We start from the raw sequence: 25614 nt of genomic DNA, 5'->3' as shown, positions 1-25614 counted from the left end.
TCATACCTGATGCTAATTTGTGGAGCCCTGCAATCAGGAATACGCCGCCCCGACAGAGTGAGGTCCCGCCCCGTGCAAGCCTGCGAATTGCTTGGCAGGGCTTGTGAAAATATCACAGGCCTGCGATTAGCTACAAATCCATTCGTAAGCCGCTCGCCATTGAATGATTTTTCCAGTGTGTGCAGCCTGTGTGTGGCTTGTGTGTAGTCCAGTGCTTACTCGGCAGCTGTAATACAAACAGGCTGTTTGGGGCTGGAGCTGATGTCACATGACTTCCCATTAAACATCTGGGCACGCCTGTGATTTCCCTGACACTCCCAGAAAACAGCCATTTACCACCCACAAACGCCGGCTTTCTGACAATCAACTTGCGAAAGCCCATAGATGAAAAAGTGGAAGGCTTTCATCGCAGGATGACCTCAAACAAACGCAGTCTGTCAATAATCGGCAGGTCTGCGAAGTTGCATCCATGAGTTAGGGTCTGAATTAGGCCCATAGACACAGACACTGCAATCACTGTATGTACTATAGTGCTGCACCCCTATGGATCAGAGATTATATTGTTTTCCTGATGAAGTCCATCTCCCTGCCTCCTGCTCCCGCCAATGTTTAGCAGCACTATGCCAAGCCGTCCTCAAAGCCGTTCATCTGATAATACAAGCAGATGAGCGGCTTTCCCGGCAATGATGCGGGAGCGCGCAGCAGCACTCACAGCTCATTGCCGGCCCATACACACCGGGCGGCTTTGAGCTGAAAGCTGCTCAAACTTGCTGTTTTGAGTGGCTTTCAGCTCAAAGTCGCCCAGTGTGTATGGGCTTTAAGTGGTGCTTATGGATTTAATAGATAGGGCGAGATGTATCAAATGGAAAATGCTGTAAAACCCCGGTTTTCCCGCATTTTCCAATGTATCAAAAATGATACCGCACTGAAGGGTATCGCCACCTTTGGGTGGCGATACCCTATAGAAGCCTATGTGCTTCTTTTCACCGCCCGCCGACGCCGAAGCAACCCTTCCTCTGGCTTACCTTCCTGAAGGGTGCTCCTGGACCCCGGAAGGTAAGCCCTGCCTCCCCCCTAGTGAAGCAGCCGGACATCTTTTCGGCTGCAGGGGGGAGGAGGAAGTGCCGGGGACAGCATGCATAGCTGGCCCCGGCGTGAGGGGAGAGCGTGGCGGCAGGGAGGTGACGGAGACCCCCCGCACACCAGTTTACAGGTATCGCGGGGGGCCTCCGTCACCGCACTGCGATGCCAGCTGCATATGTTAGTACATATGCGGCAGCATCGCGGCGGGGGGGCGGCGAATGGCGGCGATGTATTTTAATACATCCCGCCCATAGTGAGATTGTGAGAGCTGAAGTTAAGTGACCACACAACAAGGGGCTGAGCCTTATTTAGAAATACCATTTATTAAAGAGCATAAAGTATAAACCCTAAAACACAATTGCCACTTGTACCCAAAAAATATGTTCAACATATATGTAGGAAGAATGAAAAATGAAATGAATAGCATTCGCCCTAAGAGAACCATTATCTCTGCTCTACAACTGTTCAATTAAGTGGAAGTTAAAGTAAGGGCAAATTTGCCCACGTCCATCATGGCTACTCTGACTCTTTCAACAAAGTTCCTTTTCCGTCTGTTCGCGTCACCCGTTTCCTGCCTTCTTCCACTATCTCCGAGAACAGGCCGGGACCACACGGGCCGCAGACATGGCGCTCTATAACTTTAAGAAGATTATGGTGGTGCCGTCCGCCAAGGTGAGTCCTCGGAGCCCGGTAATGTGCGATCATCGGCCGTCTGCGGGGCAACTGCCCCGTACCCGCAGTAACACGTGTCTAAAGGGCTGGGGTAGGAGACACGTGGGAGGCAGCCTGCAGCACCCAGCGGCCTCATACACATTCCCTGCCGGGACTAAGTAAAAACCGGACCCGGATAAAACACCGGAACGCCGGACCAGACATCAAACTCTGCATTCCGGAGCTTATAGTGTCTGGTCCGAGGGGTGTCCCATGCGGGGGGTGTCTTGTCCGGGGGGATGCCTGTGATTGCGCACACCAGGGACATGGGGAAGGGGAGATTACAGCCTCCCCGTGTGGTCTGGACCGTTCCAGTTTTTATTACACACCGGACCATGCGGTGAGGCTGTATTCTCCCCCCTCTCCTCTCCCAGGTGACAGGTGCGAGAGCAGCCTCATCAGATGGAGCACCCCCGGACAGGACACCCCCGGACCGGATACTACAAGCTCCGGAATGCAGAGTTTGATGTCCAGTCCGGCATTCCGGTGTCTTATCCGATTCCGGATTTTACCCATACCCCATTCCCTGCCTGCCAACATGCCCCCGTCCAGGAGGCCCAACCTGCTCTGTTCCTAGATCTTCCTCTCACCGTATGGCTGGCTGCTCTCTCCTCTCTAAGCAACGACTGTAGTTTCCTATTGAGAAAGCACAGCATGGGTGATAGAAAGTCCAGGAACAGAGCATGTTGTCCTTCCAGCCAAGTGTGATCGTGTTATACAGATATACTAGTAAGCCTGCTCGAAGCAAATGCTTCAAAAGTCAGTCTGCTACCTTGTGATTGCCTCTGTGTTTGCATGTGTGAGAAAGAGATGTAGTTTCACTCACTGCCAACAGATGGCAGTGTTTCAGAGACACACGAACGGACACTTGACATGTATAAATGATGTATTCTCACATTCACATTGTTACTTGGTGTGAAATTACTGTATATAAAGCTGTAATGTTTGGTAATAAAGGTTTCCTGGTTTCAGATAATTTACAACATGTTGTAGCCAATGTTTATCTGTTATTATTTGATAACTGGTCCCTTTGTGATCCTAGGTAGCCAGGCATATGTCCTACAATGCCCAAGACAATTAAAAGTGACAGTCCACTGACACTGGATCAGAAAAAAAAAACAGAACTGCAGCTTCCCCCACTGAATATAAATATTTTTGAAATATTTTGATACAACATAGAAATTTCTACTTTCATAAAGCTGTTTATTTACAAATGATACACTGGATTTAAATAACATTAAATTCTGTTATTTACATGAGGGTAGATCAGGGCTCAACAAATATCTTTAAATCTAGGAGCCAAGATGAAAGTGTAGGAGTCAGACAAACTAAATATAGGGACCGTGCGCTCCGAAGGCGCTTGCCAAGAATGTACTCGTAATGCCTATTATATGTCACACACCCATTACATATTATACCACATGCCATAATGCCCGTTACACATTATGCCACACACAGTAATGGCCATTACGCCACCCACCGTAATACCTCACACCGTATAGCCTATTACATATTATGCCACATTCTGCTTACCTAAATGGTCTTTGCCATGGAGTTACTGTGCTTATGGCCATGGGATTAACATGCTTGTTGCCATGGGGTTAACTGGGGGTAAATGCTCCCTGCCATGGATATAACCTGTCCTTCAGCTCTGTGTGTGTGTAGCCCCAGCATCTACTAATAATCACCGTACTGAAGCAGCAGTACAGCCAGTGCTGGGGCTGCCGAGACCAGGAGGTCTGCGTGGAGCTGCTGCTGCCAGACCCCTGTGTCAGGGCTGCCCTCCTCCTTGCCAGCGTCTCATGCGTTCCCGGGATCCCTCCATCCATTGCTGGCTGCCATCTCCTCTGTGGCTGCTGCTACCGCGTTACACCCAGGAGCCTGCGCTGTCCTTCCTGCCCCACTGTGACTCGCCAATATGAGCCCATGGAACCTGCCCATTCTGAAAAAAAAATGGAGTCCCTGGAAGGTATTTCCGGGTAAAATATGTGCTATAGCGTGTATTTTCAAACTCTGGTAACCCTTAGTAATCCCACTTTTGGCTAAACCTAAAAACCCCCTTCCCTGTCCACCCGCTACTGGTCCGCACATACTCACTGATCAGGATGCCGGCTGTCTTGATTCTGACGTTTGCATCCTGATCTCTTTGCACTTCCAGTGCCAGTCTTCTGAAGGCAGTCAGGATGCTGGAGTCTTTATACTAAACACGGGGATCCTAAACACTGCATCCCATTACATACACTGACTCAATAATCGTATTTTTCTGTGACTGGTAAGAAATGGTGCGAGAAATGCTCATCAGGCAGCAGAGTAATGGAGTAAATTACCAAATCTCATATGGTGTGAAGATGCTCTTATACTGAAATAAGCCCACCCAGGAGATGTCAGCACGTCATACTTCATATGTTGTCTTCATACTTGTGTCTTGCAGGACTTTATAGACCTCACTCTGTCAAAGACCCAGAGGAAGACCCCGACAGTTATTCACAAACACTATCAGATCAACAGGATTCGCCATTTTTATATGAGGAAAGTCAAATTCACTCAGCAAAATTACCACGATCGACTTTCTCAGATTCTCACAGATTTCCCGAAATTGGATGTAAGTTAACACGTTTAATTACTGTTGTGAAACAAAGTATATATTTTTTCTTTTGAATATAGTGTTACAGGTTGAGTATTTCTTATCCGAAATGCTTGGGACCACGAGTATTTCGGATAAGGGATTTTTAAGTTTTTTGGATTTATTATTAATTTTTTAACATACTTACCTGGTCCCCCCGTGGATAAGAGATCGCCGCCCATCACATTTATAATTATCGCATATGCTCTAACATATGCGATAATTATAGCAAAGGACAGCTCTTGCGTTAAGAGTTGTCCTTTGCGGTGAGAGTCGCCGGGTCCCAGCAGGTCCTGGCGGCTCCCCCCTCCCTCACACACCTGGCGCTGCTGCGCCGGGCTCTCCTCCTCCCTGCACCCGGAAGCGGATCAGTGCAGGGAGGAGGTCACAGGTCCGGGCAGCACTGCGCTGTGCTCCCCGGACACAGGTAAGGGGGAGGGGGCGGCGGGGGTCCGTGCAGGGCGGCGGGGGGGTCGTTGCGGGGCGGCGGAGGGATGCGGTAGAAGCCCATTGGCTTCTATGGGGGCATCGCCAGATTTTTCTGGCGATGCCCCCCGCCGCGTTAAGCCGGCGGGGGATGCTTAGAGCATCCCAAAATGCGGTAAAAACCCGATAACGGGGTTTTTACCGCATTTCTTGTTTCGAGAATCTCCCCCTCTACCTGTAGTACTTTTTACATGAATTTAAACAGATTTATCATCTAGCTAGCCCCTTTATATGAACGCATGGATGCTGATATGATAAACCCTGTACCTAGAAGTTCTTTTCAAATGAGAAATGTCTATTTTTCTCCACAGGATGTGCATCCATTTTATGCAGATTTAATGAATGTCCTTTATGATAAGGACCATTACAAACTAGCATTGGGACAAATAAACATTGCAAAGAACCTAGTTGACAAGTGAGTTTGGTTTCCTTTACTTGTATTATTTTTAGTTGTGGATAGAGTTTCTGTTAACACTGTTGTGACTTGTTTTGTATTGTGTTCCAGTGTGTCCAAGGATTACTTGAGGCTGATGAAATATGGAGATTCCTTATACCGTTGTAAACAGTTAAAGCGGGCGGCTTTGGGGCGTATGTGTACAATCATTAAAAGGCAGAAGCAGAGCCTGGAATATTTGGAACAAGGTATTTAAACACATTTTCTAAAGTACCCATGCACTACTCATATTCAGTATATATCGTGTAGTAGCACATGATGGTTGTGACACTGATCCGCTCATAGAATGCCAGCCTCAGATATTACATTATTTATTGCTACAGATAGTGTTCCATAAGAAATGGTAGACTTGGAATAATACCCCGTTCTCACTGATGGCAAATTCCCGGGTCTAACATGTCGACCCGGAAATTTGCCTTTTAACAGTTTTTATTTGCAGTGTGAACAGGTCGCATACCCGGTGTTTGAGATCCGGGTATGCAGACACGGGTTGACCCGTTCTCACTGCATAAATACCCATGTTAATAGGCAAATTATCGGGTAGAACTTCACCCGGGAATTTGCCTTGCAGTGAGAACGGCGGTCCGCCCCTGTAGTCCCCGGCATTTTAATGCCGTGTATTTCTCACTCGCAGTGAGAACACTGTATAATACTATGTAGTACACCTCGTTCGCTGGTTAAAAGAGCGCACTCAGAGGTCTCATTCAGTGCAGTGTATGAAGTCAGATCTACAAGGTTGTTTGATAAGGGTGGTCATTTTTTTATGTGATGGTGCCACAATCCCTTTGATGACATGATGCCTCTCTTCTAACCCCAGTCCCGGACCAAATTGCAGCCAGAAGCGAAGCGTTGTTCACCTGTAGTTGTTTGATGCAAATATGTTTGTCCAGTGTATCAGCCACATGAAGCTTGTTTACTGCTATCCAATATGCAAATATATATATTTTTTTCTCTTCTAAGGGGCATATTGAATAACCAACTGGTTACCATGTAGGTAAAGCTCCAGGTTGAATACCTGGAGCTATTCAATTTGGCAGTTGGTGTTTCTCCCCTATTCTAAATTTGAACTATGCTGCAGCCCCTCCTCTGGAACCGTCACGGACTATTAACAGTTATTTTATATAGTGCACACCTATTCCGTAGCGCTTTATAGAGAATATTGACCCATGGTCAATTCACATTATTTGTGACAATGTAGTAGGCATATTGCGTACAAACAGAAGTGAGGGGCAGATTTATTAAGCTTGGAGAATAGATAAACTGGAGATAAAGCGGAGAAAAGGTAAAAAGGAGATAAAGCACCAGCCAATCAGCTGTGTTTGAAAAAGACAGTTGGGAGGTGATTGGCTGGTGCTTTATCTCCTTTTACCTTTTCTCCGCTTTATCTCCAGTTTATCTCTTCTCCAAGCTTAATAAATCTGCCCCTGAATCCTGTCCATTACCACATAGCTGTCTCTAAATGCCCCCATACACGTACGGGTACACGTACCAATAAATGCAGCCGTGCGATGTGATGGGATGCGCGCTCCTGCGGGCATCCCATCGCACAGTATAAAAAGTATGTGCTGAACATACTTTTTCTACTGTGTTTTGATCGCATGCATAACGCATGCAATGCTATTTTAGCACAAAACGTACCGTATAATCGGTACGTGTATGGGGCACCTTAAGGATGATATAAACATAATTTATTTAATTAAATATATTTTTCTAAAAAAAATTTAATGGAAAAATGTTACTAGGGGTGCCGTGAAAAAATATTCCAATACTCAGGGGCGTCGTGATCCAAACAAGTTTGGGAACCACTGGTATAATGGTTTCCTCACATATTGTGCCACAGAGGGTAAATATAATGCAGTTGTTCAGCACAGATCCTGATTCTGTGAGGAAAAACCTGCCTCAAGTGCAACCTCTGGGACACAGGGATGTGGCACCTAATTGAATTGCCCCAAAAGATTAACAATCCTGTAGTGGGGGGGAAAAAAAGAACTGATCTATTTGTGAACATTTTCTTTCCACAGTGCGCCAGCATCTGTCCCGTTTGCCAACGATCGATCCCAACACTCGTACTCTGCTCCTCTGCGGCTATCCAAATGTTGGGAAATCGAGCTTTATCAATAAGGTTTGCTTTATTCTGATCTGGAGTCTTTGTGTGACTGCTAATATTGGAAGTTAATTATTACAACATTAAGCTTACTAAGACATCATGGAAGTATGTCTCCAAAACACCACCTTACTGTAATATGTATACTTTTATCATAGCTGGATTATCCTTGCAAAATATGTAATATATTATATTATACGTACAGCTCCCTCGCTTTACTCCAATCTGTCCTACATACTGTCGGGGGTCATCTCCTAATATACTACATCTGCCTTCCCTATCTTACAAGCCTAAAGGTGCCCACACACTAGAACGATTTTTTGAGCGATTTCCGATAAATTTACCGATGTTTATCGATAATCGTCCGATTTTGGTCCGATTCAGACTCCTGTGGATCTTTTGCTAAATCTTCTGATCTTACGTGCTGCATGAAAGATCAGAAGATTTAACAAAAGATCCATAGGAACGCACACGGGATCTTAAGAAAAATCTTTGGTAAAGATGTGCTCTTGCCTGAAATCTTCTGTCCAGAACAGGCAAAAGATTTGAAGGCTAATTTATGCGCACATCTTACAATAGCAGATCTTTCTAGTGTGTGGGCACCTTTACACTTTCCCTTCAGTAACGTGATAAATCATGTGGTGAGTTTTCTGGAGGTTTCACCATTTTTTTTATATTTTATTTTTATAGGGCTATGTAATTTGATTAAGACACACAAGACTGAATATACACTTCTGTTTTTCAGGTGACCAGGGCAGATGTTGAGGTGCAGCCCTATGCGTTCACTACAAAATCATTATTTGTGGGACACATGGATTACAAATACCTCCGCTGGCAGGTTAGTAACTTTTATGGCAGATCACATCATTAATAAAGGTGTTCTATTCTTTTAATAGTGTGGTTCCTGTGTTAATAGTTTAATGCAATCATTTTATACATACCAAAGGCAATTTGTGTTGAACTTACACCATAACTATAAGCACACTGTATGCTAATGATCTGTCCACCTCTCAAGGGGAATTCAATTAGCTACTGTAACTTACATGGGGTGAAAGAAGGTGGTAACCTCTGGCTTTAATACCCAAGGCTATTTAGCTAGAGCCCCTTTTTCTTACTTGGTAAATTACCATAAGACTCCGGTATTAGTTTCTAGACCTATGGGTTAACGTGGCTGAGTGATTTGGTCCATTGCAGGTGGTGGACACTCCTGGTATCCTTGATCACCCCCTGGAAGAGAGGAACACCATTGAGATGCAGGCTATTACTGCCCTTGCTCACCTCCGTGCTGCTATTCTATTTGTAATGGATGTATCGGAGCAGTGCGGACACACCGTAGAGCAGCAGCTGGAACTCTTCGACAACATCCGTCCTCTGTTTGCCAATAAAGTGAGTCCTGCCCCTAATATCTCATGCTGCAAACTTGCGATTATATGATTGGGTAATAAACTATTTTTTGTAATTTTTTTTCGCTGTAGCCTCTACTTATTATTCTGAATAAGTGTGATGTGAAGAGGGTCTCTGAACTGACGGAGGAGCAGCAGGTACATTTTTGATAAGTGTATTTACCTGTGAACTATCCTACAGTAACAGCTATCAAAGTGGATTTTGTACTACCTCTGAATGTTAAGCATTTACACTATATTGCCAATCCATAGTGAAATCAATGTCTGACTGTTGTATGATTTTAGGAATGGTAATTTGGATGGAGTGTATTCAATTTGAAAGCTAAATTGCAGTGCAAAAACAAAGCAGCCAGTATTTACCCTGCACAGAAAAAAAAATAACTAACGCTCTTTGCACATGTAACATCTGCCCCACCTGCAGTGCAGCATGGTTTTGCTAATTTTGAGAACAAATTTGCCCTGTGATCAGGTCTGAATAAGGCCCTACGCACCGCAAATGAAGCACCCACCCAGAAATGCATAGAGGCACCCACCAGGGCCATTTTTACAACCACGTACATATTTGCAGCATCTACACAGAAATGAGGAACATCTACTTTCCAAGGGACTCCTCTATGGTCACATAGAATGGCCACGGGAACTGATATACCAGCACTGTGTTTTCTGTATATGGGATCACAGGTGTAGGCAGATAATGGTTAGGACATGCCTGAATTGTTTTGCCGCCTCTTCCCGGTCCCTTCCTGTCAGTCATGTGATTAATCATCATTGCAAATGGAATCTCAGAGGTATCTCGGCGCATTTGCAGTGCGATCTCAGCGTATTTGCAACCGATAATCACAGAGTTGTGTACAAACATGAATCATTCCATCATCTGTGCAGTACTGTACTGGGATTACATGTGCATGCCTGCTGTTAAAGCAGCTATTTTACTGGCTGAATATTGTTATGTTGCCAGAATATATGCTCTCATTTGGGCACATAGATCAAAGTTTGGAGAGAGATAAAGCACCAACCAGTAGGCTTCAAACTGTCTGGCTGTTTGAAAAGACTGTGGAATGGCTGTTGGGTCTAGTGTGTCATGTAGAAGGACAGTCTAATCTGGTTCTATATCTTACAGAAAATTTTCAAGGAATTGGAGAATGAAGGCCTGTTGGTGATAGAAACCAGCACCCTCACAGATGAAGGCGTCATGCAAGTGAAAACAGAGGTTTGTATGTTGTAGATTATGGCACACACTCTGTAACCCCAGTGTTGTCGTCTAGTAAATGTTTTCCCTTTTCTGACGCAGGCCTGTGACCGGCTTTTAGCTCACCGAGTGGAAACCAAGATGAAGGGAAACAAAGTGAATGATGTGCTGAACAGGCTCCACTTAGCTGTCCCAAGTAAAAGAGATGAGAAGGTCAGAGCAATTGTATTTACGTGGTAGACCTCAGTGGTATATGGGATTAGTTTATTAATATGCTGGTGTGTATTTGTGCGGGTGCTGTATTTGTACAGGGTACAGTGTGATTTTCTGACGATCAAAATACCGACAAGCATTGGCAGACACTCAAAATGCTGCCACGGTCCAAATTTCGACATGTCAAAAAGTATAAGTGAACGGCGTCCCCTCACATGGCTCACCATGCCTTGGGCGCAGTGCCTCGCCGTGTCCCCTCACATGGCTCGCCATGCTTTGGGTGCAGTGCCTCGCCGTGTCCCCTCACATGGCTCGCCGTGCTTTGGGCGCAGTGCCTCGCCGCGTCCCCTAACGTGGCTCGCCGTGCTTTGGGCGCAGTGCCTCGCCGCGTCCCCTCACACGGCTCGCCATGCTTTGGGCGCAGTGCCTCGCCGCGTCCCCTCACGTGGCTCGCCGTGCTTTGGGCGCAGTGCCTCGCCGCGTCCCCTCACGTGGCTCGCCGTGCTTTGGGCGCAGTGCCTCGCCGCGTCCCCTCACACGGCTCGCCTCGCTGCGCTTGGCACATTATTATAATTTAACTCTATTCCCACTTGGGTCCTGAAGTAAGAACAAGTCTATTTCAAAGGAAAATAATCCTGAAAAGCTCATGTTGACATTATACCTATTTTGTTGGTATTTTGTATGTCGGCATTTTATTTTTACAGGTCGAATTTGGCTCCCAATGGTTGTCAGCATTTTGACTGTCTGTAAATTGACACCCTTTGTACATTATGTGGCACCCATTGTAAATGGGAATATATATTTGCAAAGCAATATGTCCATTTATCATTATCATACAATTTTCCTCTTTCATATCTAAAACGGAATAAATCCTAAAGGTCACCTTGCAACTACCAACATTGGAGTATTTCACAGAACAAATGTTTGTAGGCAGTCACCACTCTTTATGCGATTGCTTTTTGGATGGTACGTTGTGAGTCTGCAAGGCCTCCATGCAAATATTCTTATTGCTGTCATGTAATGTACCAAGAGTAGAGCAGATAATTGTCCCGCTATACTCCGGTATGCTGTGAAAGTCTGTGTGTAATCTGTGTGTGACTGTTTTAGGAGAGGCCACCCTTCATCCCTGAAGGGGCACTGGCAAGGAAGAAACGGATGGATACAGACGCTCCAAAGAAGAGGCTGGTAAGTTTTATGTCTGTAAGAAGCGTGCATGACCGACATCCAAGCTTCATAAAATTGTCTGACTGACTTTTGTTCACATTTTGCCACTTAGGAGAAACACATTGAAGAGGAGATGGGTGATGATTACATCCTGGATCTGCAGAGTAAGTGTTGATGACATTTGAGAATTCCCATGAAGGTGTATTTTTATTAATTCTATAAAAGACCACTAGATATAACTGAAGCTGGATATAAACTGTAAGATTCTGTACAATCTTTCTGGTTGGAACGAAAATCTGGGAGTAAATGACAATTGACTTTTTTGCTCCCAAACACTGAAATTCAGACAAATGTGTTAAAGCCATTTGGTTTAACCAAATTAATCTGACCGTCTGTTTTTGCTCATTTTCTGGCTTTTGGGAGCAAATTGTTGATGGTCTTTAGCTCCGATACCTTACCAGATTTTTACTCTAACCAGAGATTGGGCAGAGAACCTTAGGGCAGAATTCAATGTGAATAATCGCGATGTGCAGCTAATCCTGTTTAGGATTAGCTGCACAGTCGCCGTGTTCCGGAGGGCTGAAGCATTCGCTGCCGCAGGGGCTCGCTGCCTTTGACGGCGATTTAATCCCTGCGGCGAACGGCGGCAGGGAGATGGAAGCCTTCCTGCCTGTGCCGAAAACTGTGGGGCAGAAGCAGGGTTCCCGAGGACACAGTCAGCAGACGCTGACAGTCCCCTGCCGGCAGAGCTGGCAGGGGACTGGGGTAGGAAGCCGCTGCACTGCTCCCGCTCGGCATATGTAATAAACGGGAGCAGTGAATATATGAATATCTGATGAGAGGCCCCCTGATGGCTATTATTTGTAAAATAAAAAAATAAAAAATTAGGTACTTGTTTCCTATCTGGGCGCCCAGGTTTTCTACGTACGGCACCGTAATGAAATCAGATCGCATCGCATCGTACACATACACGATATTGAACGATGCGATGCGATCCGATTCGATTTCCCATAGGAAACAATGTGAAATGGCTCAATTTAGCCAAATTATCATAGGAACAATAGTAAATGGGCCAAAAACACCCCTGAACATTGAAATGTCCCCCCAAAAGAAGTTGACGCCACCCCGCCATCAACGTGAACCCGAAGCGTGGCGAGCGAGCCCGCGAGGGGCGGCGGTACGCGTCCTCCGACCTTTTCATGCCCTACTATCCACTAGGGCGTGGAGTGAGAATAGAATAGTGTGGCGAGCGCAGCGAGCCACCGAGCCCGAAGCGTGGCGAGCGCACGCGGATACCTTCACAGTTATACGCGTCCCCTCGCGGGCTTCCCAGGTGTCCATGGCGACGCGGACACCTGGGAAGCCCGCAAAGGGACGCGTTTACCTGTGAAGGTATCCGCGTGCGCTCGCCACGCTTCGGGCTCGGTGGCTCGCTGCGCTCGCCACACTATTCTATTCTCACTCCACGCCCTAGTGGATAGTAGGGCATGAAAAGGTCGGAGGACGCGTACCGCCGCCCCTCGCGGGCTCGCTGCGCTCGCCACGCTTCGGGTTCACGTTGATGGCGGGGTGGCGTCAACTACTTTTGGGGGGACATTCCACTGCTCTGTGGGTTTTTTTGGGGTTTCTGGCCCATTTACCATTCTTCCCTATGCTGATTTGGGTAAATTGATCCATTTAACATTGTTTCCTATGGGAAATCGGATCGCATCGCATCGTTCAATATCGTGTATGTGTACGATGCGATGCGATCAGATTTCTCTACGGAGAATAGCATGGTGCGCAATTAACTTAGCGGGCGCCCAGATAGGAAACAAGTACCAAAAATTAATATATATTCATGTGCAGTAAGTACATGAAAACAAATAGCATGCCCCTTCACAGAAAAAAATGCTGATTTTATTTTTATTTTTTTATTTTTTTTTATTTTAAAAGATCACCGTTCAGTTCACCATAAAAAGATGGCGATTGCTACACGGTGACACATGGCGAAAATCACTTAGAAAGCAATTCGCCATCTGATCATTGAATTGAGACTTTTTAAGTATAATCTTTTGAGCAGTTTAGTTTTCCCTCAATGTCGGACTGAAGAACAATGTCTGGTGATAGATCCACTGTAAATGCAGACAACATAAACACTGCAGAATACTGGTATTATACAATGTTTATGCAGAGCTACAGTCATACTGTACACCGTGCTCTAGAATGAGTAAAGGGGTGTTTTGACCTTTTACAAGTGGCAGAGGGCTTGGGGTAAATGACTTCTTCCTATCAGACCCATCTGCATTTATGCTCATAGCTGAGGGCGTCTCTATAAAGCATGAAAGAGCCGTTACCTAATAACTAGTGGTAAATCATATACTACATTGACCTTTTTTATTTTCATTCTTTTTTTTCTAGAATACTGGGATATAATGAATGCAACCGAGAAATATGACAAGATACCAGAGGTCTGGCAGGGTCATAATATTGCAGATTACATCGATCCAGATATAATGAAGGTAACGTCCAGCAATAGGTCCCTAATGTATGTGAAAATGACTTGTCTGTCCAGGAGCTTATACAAGTTCTAAATAGTCTAATGGTGTGTACACATATGCTGATCCAACGGAAGCCGTTATCAATTCGATATCGGCGGCTGGCAGGGACGGCGTGAGGGCCATGCTGCATTAAGCAGCATGGCACTCACTCCGACATAGTAGAAATAGACTGCGCTACACAGTCTGTTTTGACTTTTGAGCCCGATGCCGCAGGGCTGCGCATTAGGCACTGCGAATCATGGTTCGATTTGCACTAACCTGCTAAAAGTTTATAGCCCAAATCGCACCATAAGGTGGCAATGTATCCCGTAGTTAGTTATTTGATACTGTAGAGTTTTATTTTAGGGATCATATATCTCTCTTATCCCAATAAGGGTTATTGAGATTGAAATATTATATAAAATATATTTATTATATCTGGTATTGATATAATAACATATATATTTGACATCTGCAATTATATTCTAATAGACCTTACAATACAATATGCAGAGTACTTGTCATAATTTGATTCCCCAAATATGAGAGTTCGAGACTTGTAATTTTAGCTCCAATTGGAGGATTTTATTTATAGGCAAACAAACCATACAGAATAATTGTAACACAGTAATTAATGTATATGCTATTATATATATATTTATATATATACGCCTCCTTGCTTATATTACATTAAACAATTGACAAACTTAGATTGCTACAAAACTAACATAAAATGACATACTTACAAGTTACATGGGTATAGCTACCTATGATTCACCTCACCTCCTGCCCATTGCTTATTTATTCCATTCTTTCTCCTGCTTCTTTCTCACATCTCTCCTCCTGACTCTCTGAATGGGTTTCTTGCTGACTGTCCGTGTGTCTGTGAGTCTGTGTGTGAGAGTGAATGTCTACTCTATCTCTCTCCTTATATCCCAAATACATGAATTGAAGTTCCCTGTTCTCATGACGTTATTGAATTTATGGATGCTAATGGTGACAGGGTCTCCTGCTTGTCTGGACTCTAGTGGTAATCTCCTTTGCGAGATCTCCTGTTCTGGTCTCTCCCTGTGCATCAATCTATTTTACACTCCTGTTGTCAAAATACAATAGTGTCTTGTTTGTCCTGCAAAGTAACTTGGATGATGTACTAGCAGCTACATTCTCCAGATGGCTGGGGTCTGGCCTATAGTGTCTACATTGCTTACTCCTTACAGCACAGATTACCTAAATACAAATATTGCTACATTCTGTAAACATTTAAATGATATACATATTAAATTTATAGCTACATTACTTTATAGTATCAAAATAATATTCAATTTCTATGCAAACAAAATTATATATGGTAACAGTCCCCCGCTTGTGACCATGAGAAATTATTTTGATTGGTCACACAGTAAATTACCATAATTGCTTCATATATATTTTCAAACATTCTTTTCCCAACTCTCCTAACCATACATTAACCATTAGTGTGAAATATCCTAACTTAATTAACCTGATTTACCCTATAATAACTAAATTTGACCAGGGACAGAGGTTATTTATATTCAGTATTCATGAGGAAAATATTTTCATTGCTACAGACAGTTATATGCCACGCCGCAGCTTGCCTTGTAGATCTTGTTTGGTCGATGTGTGAGGACACTTTCCTTGTGCTGTTGCTCACAGTGATTTCCTGGCTGAGGGCTGTCACCTGTGTGGGTTGCAGTTCTTGGAGACACTTTACATTTGCAGTATGGTGGACGTAGAAGTAGAATTCTTCATAGACACTTTACATTTGCAGTATGGTGGACGTAGAAGTAGAATTCTTCATAGACACTGTTGACTTGCTTGAAATGTTGCTTTACTTGTGTGGCCCTTGGAGTGCTGTGGTCTTGATAAATTTCTTCACCACAGTTTTGCAAAACACGGGGCCTTCGATAAGCCTCATTAATGCAGTCCTTAGCGAGTTTGCTTTGTATGTCCTTTACGATTATCGCTGTGATCGTGACAAGTGTCCTTGTGCGTCCTTTAAGATTATCGCTGTGATCGTGACAAGTGTCCTTGTGCGTCCTTTAAGATTATCGCGCTGCAATCATAAGTGTCCATGTCTCTCTTTAACCCCAACCTCGTTGTGTTGAATAAAACAGTTTGTGACGTTGAATACAGCAGTTGAAACTTTAACCAAGTATTTTTGCTTTACTTGTTGATAAGAACATTTATCTTTAGGCATTGGCAGGTAAATGTCTGGGGTAGATTCTAAAGGATCCACTCCGTCTATACTAAATTTCCTCACTGAATAATAATTTACCATTCAGTCTCTGATCTCTTACCTACCTTCCTATATACTATCTTATCTTAAACTAAATTAACCCTTCACCAACTAAATCCAATAACTAACAATAATATTTTTATTTGACGTATCTATGAAAACATCCTATCAATACCTATTTTGATTTAACGTATCTATGACAACATCCTATCAATACAACAAATGACCCTTATTTTGCTTCAAACAAATATTAAATATCTGTTAAGAATGGGTTTGTCTATATCGAATTTCATCCAGTGTGTGTGATATGCAGCCATGTGCATATACAATAACTACAATATTCTATCTATGCTATTGTTCATTCTCTTAGACTTGGTTAAGTCTGTATTAAGAGATTGGTCCATCTCAACAACTAACAAAACGTTTCTCTTTTACAATTTGATGTAAGGCATACCATTCTTTGTCTGATATTTAAATTAGTTTGAAGCTTTTTAAGAAGGAAGCGTATATATAATCAGCATATACTCATATGAAGAATATGAAGAAAAAATAAAATATTTACAAGGTATATACAATGACATAAGAATGAAGATCATATGTGTGAATTGATTGGCGATTAAAAAAATGTATGTACAAAAGGATTCTGCATACTTGGTGGTTAGAATGATGCACACTGTAATGGAATGTGCATGTATCACAGTGTCCTGACAAACAAACAAACAATGATTGCTGTAGTGAGGGGGTTAATGAACTTCTGAAGAAGAGAAAAGGGGATTTTGTCCATGTGTCCAGAAAACAAATAATAGTTGCTGTATTTAAACCTTTTCCTTTTCTGAAGGACCGAAGAAAGAAAAATAAACTAATAAAAAGTCCTTTGATTTTTGTCCATGTGACAGTTTTTTTTAGAGCTACTGTGGATTCTCCTTTGATGACAAACACAAGCTGTGCAAGGTACTGGCTCTTTGCATAATTGCAGCAATAAAAGGTTTAGTAGAGGTTGTTGTTGCGACTTGGGGCTTTCTTTAAAACTTTGTGTCCATCAGTATTGAAGCTGCTGTGCAGGACTAAAATTGAAACAAAAAGAAATACAATTACTATCATTGCTAGTGGTGTGACATTTGCTAGCTATATCTTTTGTGCTATCTACTGGTCCAACATTGCTGGCCATGTTTTCTGGTCTGTGCCATTTCTCTCCTCTATGTAATAGTATATGTCACTGACAACATAAGCTTTGCTGCAGGTATGATGCAGGTTACATTTAATCTGGATCTTGTATCCATTTAAACATGTGGCAGTTCCTTACACCACCCAATAACTAGATTTAATCTATAAAGTAAATGAACAATACTCCCTGTTGTCATTGCCAGGATGCATCTTTTCTCGATTTGCTTTTGGTGGTCCTGCGAGTTTCTTCAGTCTGGAAACTTGAAGCTTCTGAAAAATATACTTGTGTGGCGAAAAACTGGTTAAATATGCTTGGTATGACTCGGGGGCTTTATGTTTGACCAAACCTAAAATAAAATGGTTAGGACTCCAGGACATATAAACATTCTCATCCTGGTGATACTTTTTAGCATTCCTGTACTTCTGTGTGGTGTTCACAGATTGACACTCTGCATTTGGTCTCTCTAAGAGACTGTGGACATTTGCTCCACCACTAGATGTCTCTAACTGCTGTGTGGGGGTTACAGAGATGGTGGAACCTTTTGTGTGATCATGCATGCTCAAATTCATGCCATTGCTCAGCTCAGACATATTTGTGGCTGAATACATTTGCTCATTTAATTCTGTGACAACTTTACCTACAATTGGAGTGTGTGTGTACAAGGTTATTGCCAGTTCCCTTTTCCCTGAGGGCAACACAATTCCTTTTGTCACAATAGGGACTATGAGTGTGGATTTTGCAGAATCACTCTCCTTATTGTACTGATCTCCCCCCTTAATCAAAACAGTGCAGGGGACATCTCTCATTGCTCCTGCCTTATTTGCAGTAATGTGCGCTTTGAGTATAGGTACAACGTGCACAGTATTACTTTCTTCCTCTATTACAGAGCCCTGATTAGCATCTGTGACCATTTCAGACTTTGTAGTCTGTTTGTGAATGAGCCCTTCTGTGGTCTCATCCCTGCTCCCAACACCTTTGCTGGGTGCTTCTGTGATCCCTTCATGAGAGATCTGGACAGTTTGTTCACAATCTGCCAGAAAATTTACTTTTGTCTCAGAATTCTTCTGAGTACACTTCTTAACCTTTAGGGATTTTAAGAAGGAATGCACCTTTGCATTAATTTTCAGGCATGCGCTCTTAAGACGTGAACCTGATTTCTCTTTACATTCCTGCTTAACTTCTAAAGTCGCTGCTCTGTGCATTTTCCTAAATGCTACAGCAACTCTTTTCATTTTCAACATTGCACTTATTTTACAATGCTGTATTTATACTTTTGTACACAAGATATCCTCCCAATGAGAGTGTCCGGATTCTCAAAGTTAACTCTAATATCTGGTACTAATTATCATTTATTTGGAAATGCTCATTTCCATTATTTATTCATTCTAGGCCTTTACAATTATGAAGTGCCTATTTAGTAACATACCCCACTGTGATCTTGCAATGTGTCAGCAGGCTAACCAGCCCTTGTGCTGAGCCTAGTAAATGTAGTATTAGTTAAAAATGTTTCTGAATAATGCCATATTACCAATATCTAAGCGTGCACTCCCAGATAATGGTAACAATGGAATATCAGTTCTGTTTCACCAATACGTTATTCTAGGTCTACAAACAATGCAAGATAAAAATACACAATAGTATTACGTTTTCCTAGATACATCCTCACTGTGATTCTGTAGGTTAGGTAGCCAGCTTCACGCATCTGCTACTCCTTATAAATATTATAATCATACAATCAGATACCAAAATTCACAAGTCCTGCTGCGGTCGCCATTGTAGAGTTTTATTTTAGGGATCATATATCTCTCTTATCCCAATAAGGGTTATTGAGATTGAAATATTATATAAAATATATTTATTATATCTGGTATTGATATAATAACATATATATTTGACATCTGCAATTATATTCTAATAGACCTTACAATACAATATGCAGAGTACTTGTCATAATTTGATTCCCCAAATATGAGAGTTCGAGACTTGTAATTTTAGCTCCAATTGGAGGATTTTATTTATAGGCAAACAAACCATACAGAATAATTGTAACACAGTAATTAATGTATATGCTATTATATATATATTTATATATATACGCCTCCTTGCTTATATTACATTAAACAATTGACAAACTTAGATTGCTACAAAACTAACATAAAATGACATACTTACAAGTTACATGGGTATAGCTACCTATGATTCACCTCACCTCCTGCCCATTGCTTATTTATTCCATTTTTTCTCCTGCTTCTTTCTCACATCTCTCCTCCTGACTCTCTGAATGGGTTTCTTGCTGACTGTCCGTGTGTCTGTGAGTCTGTGTGTGAGAGTGAATGTCTACTCTATCTCTCTCCTTATATCCCAAATACATGAATTGAAGTTCCCTGTTCTCATGACGTTATTGAATTTATGGATGCTAATGGTGACAGGGTCTCCTGCTTGTCTGGACTCTAGTGGTAATCTCCTTTGCGAGATCTCCTGTTCTGGTCTCTCCCTGTGCATCAATCTATTTTACACTCCTGTTGTCAAAATACAATAGTGTCTTGTTTGTCCTGCAAAGTAACTTGGATGATGTACTAGCAGCTACATTCTCCAGATGGCTGGGGTCTGGCCTATAGTGTCTACATTGCTTACTCCTTACAGCACAGATTACCTAAATACAAATATTGCTACATTCTGTAAACATTTAAATGATATACATATTAAATTTATAGCTACATTACTTTATAGTATCAAAATAATATTCAATTTCTATGCAAACAAAATTATATATGGTAACAATACTATAGCCAAGGGTAAACGGCTGCAGATTGGGATGTGTTGTGCGCTTAACTAATCATAAAAATTCAGCCTAGGAACAAGTGACATCGCTGCAATTGCAACCTAGGAACCGTGACATCATTGAAGCACAAAAAACTTAAGTGAGCGCACTAGATCTTAGAGTTGTAATGCCGCTTGTGAGCATGGGCTTAATGCATAGTAATGCTGCTTCCCAGCTCTGCTTCACCAAGGGCTCATGTGGTGTCATTGGTGACTTGTGCTTTGTCATGAATATTACTTGGCTGGGTACACATCAGAAATGAGGTGTACCCCAGCCGGCTGCACGAGTGCTAGAATAATCTGCCAACCATACGCACTGATTAATATATTAAGCAACTAAGACATTTATTCACAGCCGCATTAAAAAATGAATGCCGCCTTTGCTATCCTACATCAGAAACAGATTGTACTTGTTATACTTAAAACCAATAACATTTAAATTTAATTTGCATTAAAAATGCTTGCCGCCATTGCCAGAATCCTCCCATCGGGCGTGAATGATTGGAGGTACACAAAATATTATTACGCTCACTGCCAGAACGATAGGATCTGTGCCTGATGTGTCCCCAGCCTTCTTCCATTCACAGTTTAATTCTTTAGTGTTTTCAGGTGTGTTTTTGAAGACCATGATCTGATGCAACATGTTCTCCATTATTTCGGCTTAGAAGTGATATGTTGCAACAATGCACTTTTTTCCAGTGTTCCCAGCTGCACAGATTATTAAATTTGCTTACTGTGAGGTAGTCGCCCTTTTGTGACTGAGAAGAAGGGACAGGGACATGTGAGGTAGGAGACTGGGGATGAGGAGGCAGCTGCAAGCACAGTGACATGATGTGAGGAAGGAGGAGGAGTCGGAAGCCACCAGCTCAAAATGGTGATCCTGTCCCAAACTTTCCATGGGCTCATACGCACACCTTATTTGTTCAGTACTTTGTTTCATTGTTTCCATAGTAGTGCATTGGCTATAATATCTCATTTCCAACATCCATTTTATCTTCCGTTAGAAACTGGAAGAACTGGAGAAAGAGGAGGAGCTGAAGGAAGCAGCCGGAGAATATGACAGTGATATCGAAAGTGAAGATGAGGAGATGGCAGACATTCGCCAGCTCGCTCTACAAATTCGTGAAAAGAAAAAACTGAAGATTCTCCAGTCAAAAGAGAAAGATGTTCAGAAGCCACGACTCCCAAGAACAGCTAAAAAGGTACGTGCTTGTTGGATCCTGTGTGTATAGTTAGAGATGCTGTGATATCTGCTGTGTATGGGGAGAGCCTTCTCTGTCCCTGCTAAAAAGCTATGTGCTGGGGGGTGGAGGGTGATTGTTCTCTTACCCTGCTGGAAAGGAATGTGCTGGTTGGTATAGGGCAGGCATGTCCAACGTTGGCCCTCCAGATGTTGTAAAACTACACATCCCAGCATGCTTTGCAATAGTTTTAGCATTCTCTAATAGCAAAACTGTGGCAAAGCATGCTGAGATGTGTAGTTTCACAACATCTGGAGGGACAAGGTTGGACATGCCTGGTATAGGGTGAGTGTTTTATGTCCTTGCTAGAAAGCCAAGGGCTGGTGAGTGAAAGGGGAAAAGAGAATTTCTGTCTAATCACCTTTCTTATTAAAAGTGTAAGGGGGAAAGTGTGCATTAGCGTATCCTCTGCACAAGTAATACTGTTACCACTCCTTGAAAGATAGTCTTGAACCATACACCCTATTCAATTCACACTTCTAAGCAATAGTTCTATCATTCTTTCTAAAGAGGGCAAGTGGAAGAGTTGCCAACAGCAGCCAATAAGCTTCTAGATATAATTAATTTAGTATGCTGCTTACCAAGGTGGACAGTGGTGGGAATGAGGCTCACTCATTGAAACGCCCAGCAGAACACTAGCGTTCAGCAGGGGCGGAGTTATGTTGCTAGGCATGTTCCAAAACGCAATCCCCCCCCCAAATACGCAATTGCGCAGACCACCCAAACTTTGAAACAGTGCCAAATTTTCCCCATTCCAAATGGCCTTGAATCACCGCCTTTATTTAATGATAGCTAGAATACGATTGGTTGCTATAGGCCAGTGGTTCTAAAGCTCTGTCCTCAAAGACCCCCAACAGTGTACATTTTCCAGGTCACCCAGCAGGTGCGCTCATTATTCACTGACCCATTTTAAAAGATCCACAGGTGGAGTGAATTGTTTCACCTGGGATTCTGTGTGGAGACTTGGAAAACGTGCACTGTGTGGGTCTTTGAGGACCGAGGTTGAGAACCGCTTCTATAGGCAACACTTCCATTCAGGGTCCAACTAGCAACTGCCAAATAGAGCGATGGGACAGCCCAGTATGTGCTCAGTCTATTAGCGTGGATTTAGGGTTGAGGCCATTGGCAGTTCTGTTTGCTGGTCCTTATGTCATTATTATTATATATTGAATACTATTTTGTTAGTCATATTGTAATGGTGTGTACACACGGTCAGATGTGCCTTCAGGATCGTGGGTAGTATCTGAAGGCACATCTGATTTGCATACCAGTCTGACTATATAGTGCAGATCTGCACTATATAGTCAAGGCAGACAAGACTTTCTGCCTTGCGATACGTGAACGCACATCGGATCGGGATCTGAAGGGTTAAAACCCTTGCCATCTGCATCCGATTACGATCCGAAGGCAAAAAGTACCGTGTGTACACACCATAAGCCTGAAATAATGGGAGTGTTTTCAATTGGCTTAATGTCTTATGTCCAAAATATTTTAGAAGTTGCAGCAGTCTGTAAGGAGGAAGGGAGGTAATGTGGTTGTTAGCAGTGGTGCAGTGATGTTTGTTATAATGGAACAGTCTCTTATGGACAAAAGCATTAATGGTTTTTTTTTTGGGGGGGGGGGGGGGGGTTATTAAATCTTTAGATAATAAAAATGATTATCGCATGGACGCAGTAGAGGACAATGAACAATGTTTTGTAAGGTACAGTGAGGAATAGTATAAGGCAGACAGGCTGTTCATTCAGCCAAAAAGCAGGCCCTCCAATATCCTTATTTCCATGTTCAGAAATGGGGGCATAGGCATAATTGTGTTGAATTAACATACATCTCTTACTCAGGCCCACTGTGTACACTCACTTCATCACTGAATCTGATAATATACTTCAGCCATGCAGGAAAATCTCATGTGCTGTAATTGTGGGTTTGACAAAGTCTACAAAAATGGCATTGTGATATAAATAAACAGTCTAAATTGTATTTTGTTTTATATACAGGTCCAACGCAAGACATTAGAGAAGGAGATGAGTTCACTTGGGCTCGATATGACAGAGAAGGATGAGGTAAGCTGGCTACATGATCTTATGCACGTGAATATTTAATAGAAAAGGTTGATGCCAGTGGGTTTTTTTTTGGAATGATTGGTTAGTTGTTTTTTTTGTGCAATATAGGTATTTAGTAATGGATACCTCTGCAGTGTCTGCTGCATAGAACAATGTGGTCCTGGTTACTCATGATATTATGGCCCTGTACTTTGTGTGCCAAAATTTGTTCTCTAATGTTATTTGGGGTGCCGAACGGCTCCCCGACAGTCATTACTCCGACTGCTCCCTCGTGGGGGTCCACGACCCCCATAGAGGGAGAATAAAATAGGTGGCGAGCGCACCGTACCCGCAGCGTGGCAGGTGCAGTGAGCCCACAAGGGGCTTCATTGCGCTCCCCATGCTGTGCAGTCGGGATTCCGACGTCTGACTAATGACTGTCGGGTAATTATACCACACCCGTTATTTGGACCTCCGCTACTTCACAAATTTCTAGAATTGTGGATTAAAATAATTCTGGGGATACTGTAAATAATACTAATTAAATAGTTATTAAATTGAGTTTTTAACCATATTTGGTGCAAGTACCATTGGCTGTTGGTAATGCTATGATTTTCTTGTAACTGCCAGACCCACTATGCAACACAAGCGAGATCCAGGAGTTTGCAAAGGAAGCGGAAACGTGACGAGTCTGAGCCGCCAACATCTGTCACTCGCAGCAGAAGCAACTCAAGACCACCACGAGACCAGTCCGGCGTTCGTGATGCAAAGGTTTGTGCGCTTCTATTTCTTACTGGACATCTAAGGAAAACACATAATGCAAGTTCCTCAATACACATCATATTCCGCAAGTGTGTCTGTAGAAAATGTATTTGATGCATTATCACAACCTATTATGGCTATAGAAGGGTCATTGTTTTGCATATAAATTAAGCATTGACTATACTATAGCTTTCACGTGACAGGATTGTCTCAGATCCTTACGCTATGCAGAGTTAGAGCATCCAGTAGGCATTGAGGGCCCAGATTTAAGGGTGGTGCCAAACTATTCCTATGGCCCAAAGTGACTTATTCATTTTCTGATCCATTGGGTATATAACAAAACTGGCCACTTTTTCATTTACTGTCCACCATTCATTTCCTGACCTGGGCTGCAGAGAAGACTTGTTAGAAAATCGACATAAAATTTGACAATTTCTGTCATTAATATTTTTAGTTAGTTTGACAACAGTATCATTTTCTATTAGTTTTCCTGTGTCGCTCTGTCCAGACCTGCACTGCATGCCTATAACATTGCCTCTTTTCTATTTAGATGGCAAGGCAAGCCAAGAAGATGATGAAGAAATCTCAGAGAAATATGAACAGATTGGGCAAGAAAGGAGAGGCTGATAGACACGTGTTCGATCTAAAGCCCAAGCATTTATTTTCTGGCAAGCGAAAATCTGGTACCACAGACCGAAGATAAAGGTCTGCGCAGCAGGAATGCTGATTGGACTTTTTATACCCCAGTATAGAGGACACTGAGCTCTGTCCACATACAACTGTCCTTCATCATGCACATGGTTCATAGAATGGAATTATCTTTGTGGAATGAAGTGGTCCTCGATGAATTGCCTTAAATTCTTATTTAATGATAGAACAGAGTGCGAGTAAAGTGGAGCATCTGGAAATGGATATGATATTGCACAGGGCTTTGCAGCATCACAGAAACTGTAACGTTTGAAGCCATCTTGCAGTGTATGATAAATAAATATGTAACATCTGATCATAATTCATTATAAATCAGCTGAACATTTTTATTGAAACCCCCCCCTGACTTTATTTCTGGCACTTGCCATACTTTGGTCATATGTAATGTAAGCACAGTGGTACACTTAAGATGCTGTTCTTGTCTACTATGTCGACATTCAGGACAACAAAAAACATGAAAAACCTTTCCTTTTGACTGTCGACCTTCCGACACTGTCAAACTTAGGCATGTCGACCCAGTGTATGTTGACCTAAATAAGATCGACCCTGTACCAATTTCTTAACCTTACTTAAATTCAGGCTTCAATAATACAGTACAATGTCCACCAGTCCAGGGATGGATATTGATGTATTTCTTACAATATCAATGATTTTACCATTCAGATCTTTGCCA

The 25614-nt window shown here is 42.7% G+C and overlaps 1 protein-coding gene across 1 annotated transcript; it reads left to right on the top strand.

Moving 5' to 3' along the window:
- The first annotated feature begins 1597 nt into the window (after positions 1-1597).
- On the top strand, positions 1598-25236 carry GTPBP4 (GTP binding protein 4). Its single transcript, XM_083188974.1, has 17 exons — positions 1598-1755; positions 4226-4396; positions 5215-5318; positions 5409-5545; positions 7379-7479; positions 8207-8299; positions 8656-8847; positions 8937-9002; positions 9985-10074; positions 10156-10266; positions 11374-11451; positions 11543-11594; positions 13831-13931; positions 21196-21393; positions 23427-23492; positions 24102-24242; positions 24784-25236. Exons 1-17 carry the CDS (start codon positions 1708-1710, stop codon positions 24934-24936), a joined length of 1902 nt encoding a protein of 633 aa, XP_083045100.1. The 5' UTR covers positions 1598-1707; the 3' UTR covers positions 24937-25236.
- The last annotated feature ends 378 nt before the right edge of the window (positions 25237-25614 follow it).

This window comes from Crinia signifera, chromosome 5 (assembly GCF_055691185.1).
Source record: "Crinia signifera chromosome 5, ASM5569118v1, whole genome shotgun sequence".
NCBI lineage: Eukaryota > Metazoa > Chordata > Amphibia > Anura > Myobatrachidae > Crinia > Crinia signifera.
Note: the sequence above shows the minus strand (reverse complement) of the source record. Positions and strands in the feature narration are given on the sequence as shown.